Here is a 9485-nt window from a genome sequence, read left to right as displayed (position 1 = left end):
TCCGGTTTTAAAACACATGATCCATTCGTTGTAATCTTATTTGTTTCAACAACATAGTAAAATTCTCAAGCATGATGGACAATGGTAACCCGATGATCACCAGTCAACTCTAAATTCAGTTGCAATGTGCAATTGACCACAATTGCCCCTTTAAATGAAAAAGATACTCACATAAAACACAAAGCATAATCAGTACCCAAGTAAACCTTTCTTGCATTTCAGATTTATTCACCCGACATTTAAAATCACAAACACTTCAAAAGTATGCACACTAAAAATAGTCGTCTGCAAATAGTTACAGTAGAACATCTATGGACCAACTAGAAAGTGCATTTTTCTACATAATTATTACAGAAAAATATAAAACTGGAACTTATAAATGGCTTAACAAAACTAAAAATGAATAAAAAAATATGAATAATGCATATAGCCTTTTCACACCATATAGTTTCTTAAGGAACACACATTAAGGAACACACATTAAATTTCTTCTGAAAATGAAACACAATACAGTGATTTTTAGAAAAGGTTAGACAATTAGCAAGAACAAAAATATGATCAAATGGAAGTTTTACATTCTGATGAAAACATATAGAAATAAAATAGAAGCTGAAAAGTCGTAAGGTACAAACACAAAGACGAAACAATTGTAAAAAATATTTTGCATTATTTCAAGGTTTTTTCTTTTTACATATACTGTCATGAGAAAATAGTTTTAAAGAAAACACAAAATCGCTGACAGAATATATTAACATTTTCAAATGCAACAGAAAAGCTGGGTTTCCAGGGGAGAGCATATTGCACGTAAATTGCAGTTACTTTTCGACGCAGCACATTCAAGTTTTCAACATCCCTTCTCATTGCAGGGACTGAGTCAAGCTTCAGTGTGTTACCATTCAGACGATTCCAATAAATTAAGAAAAAATGTTGTTAATTTCATAACGATGATGGGGGCACAGGGACAGTTGAGTTTCACATTGATTAATCGTTATCCATGCTCACCAAGACTGACCAAGTCCGTTGTTTCGGAATGCACTTTATATAAATTAGTATATATGTTTCACATTTAACATTCATAGTGAATACATCCCAAAACATGAGTAACCTATGTGGGAGGAAAATCATTTTGAGAACATCACATTACTCTTTAACCAACATGCTATACTCAATATGTTCAAGTAAAATAGAAAAAAAATGTGTGCACTTTGAGAGAAGTCATCAGTACAGATAAACCACAACTTTGCACTTAAACATAATATACTTTTGCAACTGCAAGTAAGATTAAGTTTTCTACATGTTCCTTTAATTACGTGGCCATATATCCAGGCCTGTTTTAATAAAATATTTTTAAAAATCTGTTCACAAGTGAAACATGAGGTATTGCTAAAGGAAACTTTCCCAATTTCTGGAAAGAACGACCAGTAACAACCATTTAGAAAAGTGCATTATATCTATGATCATGACAAAAGAATGGACTATAAAACATGTAAAAAAAAAAAAAAAAAAAAAAATTTGCAGGCCAACACACATAATCTCAGTAATTGTTTTCACATACTGCATTTCTACGTTAGTACAAAATTAAATATCCTCACTAACATAATCAACTGAGGAAAATACTACTGCAATCACATTTATATATATGTATATATATAAACTATTCAAGCGTACACGTTTATACACCAGCAACTGCCTTTTTTAAGGAGTTTCTTTGGTTTACCCACTTTTCATTGTGAAGATCTTAAACCTCTGCCCCAGTGACCTTTGGTAGAGGTCTCGCACGAGATCTTCCCCTCGTATTTATGAGCCTGGTGCACAGTACACAGTTTACGGTTAACAGCCGACTGGACAGAAGGACGTGAGCGGGCTTCTCGGACCAGTTAACAAATGACCACGGGTGATGAGGTGTGCATCACCTGCGCCACACAGCCCTTCCATAGGAACCACAGTCTTACAGGCCGAGGAATCAGAACCTGCAAGCTTTTTTTTTTTTTTTTTTTTTTTAATATATGTAATAAACCTGACACATGAGGGAGTCATTTTCTGGGAAAATTAAGTGCACTGTTCCTGTTGGAGATCACCACAAATAGCTGAGACTTTAAAAAGTAAACTACAGGAATCTCAGGCAAAACATTGATTCTTTTTTTTATGTAAAGAGAATGTATACGAAATCGAACATATTCACGTTTTTCATGCATACCAACATAACGTCTTTTAGTAGTAAAACAAAAACTTTTACTATTTCATTTAGCTTTCCTATTTTAACATCGAGAAAAAAAATTATATATATATATAAAAAACTTAAAATAAATTAAATGTCAACATTTAAAATAAAAAAAATTAATCCCCCAAAAATCTCGATTTAACCAGCATAAAGGAAAAGTGCACGTATGCAAATGAGCATGAATTAGCCTTTCCCCCGCCGCTCAGTTCCAGGGGAAGGAGATGTGCCGTGGCCGGTCTCCACCGTCCTTCACCAGCGGCTTGTGGAACTCGCGGCCGGCGCGCGAGTGAATGGCTGCCCAGCAGTATTCACAGTAGTACTGCAGACAGGTGACGTTGGCACAGAAGAAGGGCGCAAACTTGCCCCCGCATCGCATGCCCTGGCACTCGTCACACAGCTGGTCGTCCAGAACGTATGGCTTCACTTCCACCTGCAGGGCGCGGAGATGGAATTAGTCAGGTTCTGTGCTTTTAATCGACTTTCATTGCAAAAAAAGAAAAAAAAATGCATTGGTAAAAGCTACATTTTTTTAAGGCCCTCACCCGTTTGTCAATGTCCCCGTGCTGTAGCTGCACAAAGCGAGCGCTGATGGCAGCAATGTAGCTCTGCTGGTTGGAGAAGGCCACCCGGCCCGCGCCCTTCGGGTACTTCAGCTCTGGGTCGGTGTCGATACCAGCGTAGCACACCCCTCCGTACAGTCGGTCCATGATCATAGCCAGTTCCACTGCCGGAGGAACACAATCAATACAATCAAACCCACTGCAGCGCATAGCATGAGAGAAGACAAGCAAACGGACGTGGTTACAGAACATTATTCTACCTGCACGCAGAGGTCGAGGAACACCACCAACGAATATGGTCTTCCTCGGGTCGAGAGGCTGCGAGCCGTCCATTACAAAGTCACTGTCGTTCAGGTTCCAAGGGCGGATTTGGACCTGAGGTGAAAAGCGTGAAGCGGAACAACCACTTAAAACAGCGATTTCAGCAGAACTGCAGGTGCGTAGTGGGAGAGCGGGAGTCGTACTGGTTTATCCTTCATGGTGGGACTGGACACACACAGGTACAGCTTCCCCTCTTGCTCAATGCAGGCCTCGATCAGGGCCTGCACCGAAACCTCGTCTTGGAACAGGAGGAACGCGTATCCTGGAAGAACAAGGCTCATTATCGCAAGTTAAGATGCTGCTACCTCACTGGCCAAAGAGAGAGAGAGAGAGAGTCACCTTTAGGTGGAAAGTAGGATTTGCTCTCGGCTTTGTGTGGCCAGTCCACAAAAAGGGGTCCGAACCTCAGGAAACTGGAAATGATCTCATCTGAAGTAAAATGGAAGTGAAGCAGAAACAGAAGACAATTTACAGTCCTGACACCGGACGTTCACAGAAGTCTTTGTTGTGATAATATTTTGGAATGGACATGTGAGATTGTAGTTTTCACATAACTAGGCAAATTTTGTCCATTGTGGCGATTAATTTGAAATATTTAACGCGTTTAAATAATTTAACAGAGTTTTGTTTCATGTAGGCTCAGTACGTGGGGGCACCCAATCCAATCATTTTTAGCTGCTTAACCCACCATAACCCTGACTGGCCAATACGCTCACATGGGTCTGAATGACGGGACCGAGCACCGCAAACAAAGCGAAGCTATGCACCCACAATTCAGTTTGGCGACACATACAGTCACCACAAATTATGAATCTGATTATAAAGACGTTGTGATTCAATATGACTGAAGGGCTCAGGGGGAAAATGTACATATCTATACACTGCATCAAGTGTCGTAACACCACACAACTACCACAAAATGGGGCAGTGGTGGCCTAACTGCAAGGGTGCCACTGAGTAAAGCACCGTCCCCACACACTGCTCCCCGGGTGCCTGTCATGGCTGCCCACTGCTAACCAAGGGTGATGGTTAAAAGCAGAGAAGCAATTTTCTTTGGGATTAATAAAGATTAAAAAACAAACATATTTCATGATTACCTTCATCGATATCAGGCGGCAAGCCTCCCACGAACACTTTGCGAGAGTAGCGCTCAATGCGCTCTCCGTTTTGGTGGGGGAAGCAGAGTCCACTTCTATCATCGTCGCCAAAGCTGCGCTCTTCCTCCGGGGAAAACAGGGACAAGGGTCCTGACACACAGGCATTGACCAGTTACCAAGTATGGAAATCTCGAAACATACAAATTTCTTTCGGGGATAATAAAGTTTTCTGAGTCGGATTCTAATATGTTCCTGTGGTATTTTTTTTCTCCCCCCCATTCTATTTTTCCACTACTAGAACCATGACACAGAGGTTCCGACCCCTAACCCTACACAAAAACGATCCACAGGCATGGCAACACTCGAACCCTGCAATTACAGCAGCTAAACGCAGGCTCGTTTCTGGAAGCTTTACCTCGTCGTCGCCCACAATTCCTTGCTGCATGCAAAAGGAGACAGAAGAACCTTAGGCATTGACGATAGAATAAGAAATGAATGTGTTCTTTAAAACAAAACCCCAAACAGACATCATTGGCTGAGCTAATGAAAATAACGAACAAATTTAAAGGTCCCATGCCATGAAACTTTCTTGCTTCTATATCGGTATTAGTGGTCCCCCAATACCGTATCTGAAGTCTCTTTCCGAAATTCACCCGTGGTGCAGAATTACAGCCACTTTGAGTCAGTCCCACAATAAGATTTGTAGTTTTAAATGCTAATGAGTGGGAGGGCGGCCTATAGACGTTGAGGGGGCATTCGTGGAAATGAGTCTGAAAAAATGATTGGTGCTCATTTTTACACCCAATCAGCAACTGCAACGCTTCGCAAGTTTGGAGGCCATGACGGTCGGTGGAGTTACTTTTTTAGGGGAGGGGTGGGAAATTCTCTGGGTCGGACAAAGCATGAGAAACCGGTGATAACCTTTGCCCTTATGGCGACATAATGGGACAAATTCCAGATTAGACCGCTCTCTGAACAGTGAAGCAGAATGGCCAAAGCACTCTTTATACGTATCGCCATTTCTAGCCACTGCAGTACCATAGACAGGCTAGAGGAACCCGTATTAATGTTAAATAAATCTCACAAAGTGACATTTTTTCATAATAGGGGACCTTTAAAGAACTGTTAAAGATCATTTAATAACAATATTCAAGAGTTCCATCATAATCATGCATAATGTAGCAGATTTAAAGAGACACACACACAAAAGATCAAAGCGACTGGAGCAGGTTCAGGCAAAGATTATTGAATCTTCAGCAGGAAAATTAACAACATGGACAGAACATGCTAAACTAGTAATTAAAATCTTGCGTCTCAGGCGAAAGAGAAGCCACACCTTTCAGGGAATCCTGCTCGGCTCTCATAACGTCCATCAGCGAGTTCTCCAGGGACTTCATGCTGAAGCCATCAAAAGGCTGGCTACGATCCTGCTAAAAGACAGGAGAGAACCTTCATTAGCTTTATGTGCTTCCACTTGAAACAGGACAACATGGCAACCCTCTGCTGTGGCGGAGCGTCCCCGAGCTCAGACTGCTCGCCATCTTCCTTTTCACAGGCTATGTTGAAAATTGTGCTTTTCAGAACAGGGTGTCCAGTGGGTCATTCAGATAACGCGGTGTGACTGAGAAATTGAAAGTGAAGTGATTGTCATTGTGAAACACAGCAGCACAGCACACGGTGACACAACGAAATGTGTCCTAACCATCACTCTTGGTGAGCAGTGGGCAGCCATGAACAGGCTGCCCGGGGAGCAGTGTGTGGGGACGGTGCTTTGCTCAGTGGCACCTGAGTGGCACCTTGGCGGATCGGGATTCGAACCGGCAACCTTCTGATTACGGGGCCACTTCCTTCCACCACTGCCCCTGTTCTTGCTCCCAAATACAGCATGTCTTGATGCAAACAGATCAATTCCAAACTTTCTCAACATTCATCATGTCTGCTCTAGGCAGAAGGTCACAGTTACCTTGAAAACGTCACTCAACGTTGCCTGTGTGAATAGGTACCCTAATCTGAATTCCTCTCATCTCAGTATTTTTATAACATCAACAGCATTTTCTGACCAACAGAAGGCCGGTGGCAATCTTCTCTAGACAAAGACATCCATCAGACAGGGTCACGGGAGGGATCAAATCCAAAACAGACTAAGTCTGACCGAGTGGGACACCGACAAATACGCCACATGGATTCAATCACGGAGAAGAAGACAACCGGATGGACCGTTATAGGGTCTCTCCTCACCTGAAAGGGAAAGACACCGTCGTTCTGGTTCACGGCGTCCTCCATCCACAGTCTCGGACTGAGGTTGGCGGCGTTTCTGGGGTATCTGTTGTTGTGGGGGAAGTTCTTCTTGAGTTGAGAAATGGAGTTGAGGGTTATCAGCGCTCCGCTGACCCCTCTACGGTATTCTCGGCCCTGAGAGCCCCCCCAGCCTCCCGTCCCGGCACCAGAGCCCCAGGAGCTGGACTTGGGGGTAGAAGGTGGGCTCTGCAGGCTGCCCCATGGGGACACTGGTTTATTATTGCTCAAGTGGGGCAGCTGATTGTAAGCAGCATGGCGGTGGGAGAATGGGGAAGGGTGTGGCCTTGGGTGGGGCTGGTTGTGGGCAGAGTGAAAATGAGGGTGTGGTTGAGACAGGGGTCCAATTGGATGGGAAAAATTGCTTCCGTAGCCCTGGTTGGCAGGATGGGAAAAATTCTGGAACAAAATGGGAGATGGGGCACTGCTGGTGGTCCCTGCTGGGCTTATGAAACCCACCTCCTCACTGACCAGAGTGGACAGGTTCGAGGGGACGGCGGCAGACCAGCTGTTGAAGCCAGTGAGGGTGGAAGAGGAAGAACCTCCAGGCTGTGCCACCGTCCCCATGACTGGCGGGTCTTGGTAGTCAAACGCGGTCAGATCAGGAGAGCCACCGTGCAGGCTCTCCTTCCCACAGCCGTTCTCTACAGAGCCTCTCTCCAGATGCCCATCTCCAGCAATCCCGCTCTCCATCCCAGGTGCATCCTGGAGGCCCGGCGGAGACAGCGGCCGCGGTTCTTCCGGGTCCTGCTGGGCCTTGGGGTTCTCTGCCTCCAGAACGTCATCATGCACTCCGCCGTGAGAGGTCAGCGCGGGAAAGCCCCACGCAGACCCCGCACTTCCCCCGACGGGGGGTCCGCGGCTGCTGATGAAGCCGGGCGGACTGGGGGGCGCAGCGTGCTGCAGGTGGGGGTGGATTCGCACCGGGAAGACCGCCTTGTTCGCCACGTTGTTCTTCACCAGGACACCGAACCCGTAATCCCCCATTTATATAATCCGCAATTCCCTCTGAATGCCTTGGGTTTGGTTCTAAAGCCTGAAAAAAAAATAGAGGGGAAGGAGGGGAGGGAGACATGCGTGAAGGACAAGGACAATGAAATGAGAGTTTGACCAATTGTCTCCTTACACACACACACACAAGCAGGCCACCTGCAGCCAAAAGTCACCAGCGAGAAGACGCTGGCTTCAGCCCCCCCCACCCAGAGCCACGGCATTTCCTGCTAACGAAACAAGGGCGTCGCGGTCACGCACCTCAACCCACACCTCGGCCCGAATTCACGCAGCCGGGACCGGGCCGGCGAGGCGCAACGAACCACCTACCGCTTCTCTGCCCCGTTCCAGCGGCGCGGCCATTTACACGCAGAAGGGGACGAGGGGGGGGGGTGGGAGACGCCGGTGACGCGGTTTAAATCGCCCGCACCCCGGGCGATTACGGACGCGAATAAAAACGCTGACCGCGGCAGGACACTTACCGGCCACAGCGGGGGGGACGGGGGGACACACTTCACATTCCCACCACTTTAAAAACGCGCGGCGAGGACCGACCCGTGCCAAGGCAAAGCCCAGAATCAAACCGAAACAGATTGTCAGCGTCCGCCGACACCGGCCATGGTTTAAACGCTGGCGTTATACTGTTGAAATAAAAAAAAAAAAATGAACGTGATTTCGTTTTCTTTTTTTTTTTCTCCCTCTCTCTCTCGGTTTCGCACGGGCATGACCCACCTAATGTGACAGCTAAACCGCCAGTGTAAAGAAACTTCCGGTTAGGGCCCCGCCCCTTGAGCGTGACAATCCCGCCCCGCTGTGCGCGCATTGGTCCATCAGGCGCTGGCCACACCCACACTCGCCTTTTTCGGCCGAGGACCAGGGTGGCGTTCGGCCCATTCAACCAGTGAGCAGGACTATTGTTCAAATAACAAGGTTACGTTTACAAGGATGAGAATTCAAATAATTTTTAAATAAATAAAAAATCTAGATAAGTTTTTTCATGGTTCTATTAGTGTCACTGCATAGATCCGTGGCTTTAATGTGTAATTATGCAGCTTGGGCACCCTAAGATGCAAATGGTGGACCTAATAGAATTTCTGCTTCCGCCTTGCCCTGTGCAAATCGGAGGCCCTGCTCTCACCTGAAGGGCAAAGCAGGGTGCCAGTGGCAGGCCGGTGTATGTTTGCATGCGTTAGCCATTTGTGTACATGCATTAATTGGTCTGAAGGCTTATTAAAGCAGTGGTCTCACCGCTAAACGGAAAAGCGGCGAATGCAGCGGTTTGGGTCTGGAATACAGTGGCTCCTGCACTCCCTGTACAACTGAAATCTCATTAAACTAAGCTGATGCTATTTTTGGCCAGGAACTGAGCTCAGGAGCTTGATTATTGTTGCCTTAAAACCCCCCAATATTTTCCCACAGTTGCCGGACAAAAACCCATGGCATAGTCTAGTGCAGTCTTCTACTTAGCAGCCCGATATGTTTGAACTTCCTGTGTCCATCACAGAGAACTGTGATCCAGGAGCTGTGTGTCACCAGATAACTGTCAACACAAGCCAGCTACAGAGTATCTCCCAACCCACACAGCCGGTCTGTCAGTGGGGATTACGCGCACAGAGCTGGGACTCAGCAAGTGGGGCTGAGCATTGACTGTGCACATCTGATCTCCTCCTGGCACCCATGAGACCTGACGGAGGTGAGGCGGCCATCTTTCTAAAACATGCCCTTTGACAGGATTCAATTCTGTTTTTAAAGAACGATAAAATCATTGAATTCAGTTACTGAACAAGTACCATGGAGTAACCGGCAAGGACACAAAATCCTCATTAGAAGAAACCTGCTTGTGGTCCACCGTGCTCACGATCAGCAACATTTCCCAGAATTCAGTCTGAATAATCATCTGAAGTCTAAGGTTTCATTCTCCGGTTTGTCTGTGATTCTGTTTCAATACGCCAGGTACATCCAGATGTATATATTGTGAAGAATAAATGAGGATTAGAGAAC

The 9485-nt window shown here is 45.9% G+C and overlaps 1 protein-coding gene across 5 annotated transcripts; it reads right to left on the bottom strand.

Annotated features, from left to right (window-relative positions):
- Positions 1 to 203: 203 nt before the first annotated feature.
- On the bottom strand, positions 204 to 8234 carry cpeb4a (cytoplasmic polyadenylation element binding protein 4a). Of its 5 annotated transcripts, XM_028960820.1 has the most exons (11): positions 8217 to 8234; positions 7967 to 8125; positions 6438 to 7530; positions 5536 to 5629; positions 4615 to 4638; positions 4200 to 4349; positions 3442 to 3531; positions 3246 to 3364; positions 3042 to 3156; positions 2764 to 2945; positions 204 to 2651 (listed from the first exon to the last, which is right to left on the bottom strand). In XM_028960820.1, the coding sequence occupies exons 3-11, from the start codon at positions 7479 to 7481 to the stop codon at positions 2424 to 2426; spliced, it is 2046 nt and encodes a 681-aa protein (XP_028816653.1). In that variant the 5' UTR covers positions 7482 to 7530; positions 7967 to 8125; positions 8217 to 8234; the 3' UTR covers positions 204 to 2423. The 5 variants fall into 5 exon arrangements, with proteins under 5 accessions (XP_028816653.1, XP_028816655.1, XP_028816654.1 ...); XM_028960822.1 differs by lacking the exon at positions 8217 to 8234 and having other exon boundaries at positions 5536 to 5626; positions 7967 to 8147; XM_028960821.1 differs by lacking the exons at positions 7967 to 8125; positions 8217 to 8234 and adding an exon at positions 7815 to 7865.
- Between the last annotated feature and the right edge of the window lie 1251 nt (positions 8235 to 9485).

This window comes from Denticeps clupeoides, chromosome 18 (genome assembly GCF_900700375.1).
Source record: "Denticeps clupeoides chromosome 18, fDenClu1.1, whole genome shotgun sequence".
Taxonomy (NCBI): domain Eukaryota; kingdom Metazoa; phylum Chordata; class Actinopteri; order Clupeiformes; family Denticipitidae; genus Denticeps; species Denticeps clupeoides.
The sequence above is the reverse complement of the archived record's forward strand: the minus strand, read 5'-3'. Positions and strand labels throughout refer to the sequence as shown.

Excerpts from the sequence above, each read along its gene's own strand:
- cpeb4a (XM_028960820.1), bottom strand. The coding sequence starts at position 7,481 with ATGGGGGATTACGGGTTCGGTGTCCTGGTGAAGAACAACGTGGCGAAC. Across the intron at positions 4,350-4,614 it reads GAATTGTGGGCGACGACGAG|GACCCTTGTCCCTGTTTTCC; the intron begins GTAAAGCTTCCA and ends CCTGTGTGTCAG. Across the intron at positions 3,532-4,199 it reads GCCGCCTGATATCGATGAAG|ATGAGATCATTTCCAGTTTC; the intron begins GTAATCATGAAA and ends ATTTTACTTCAG.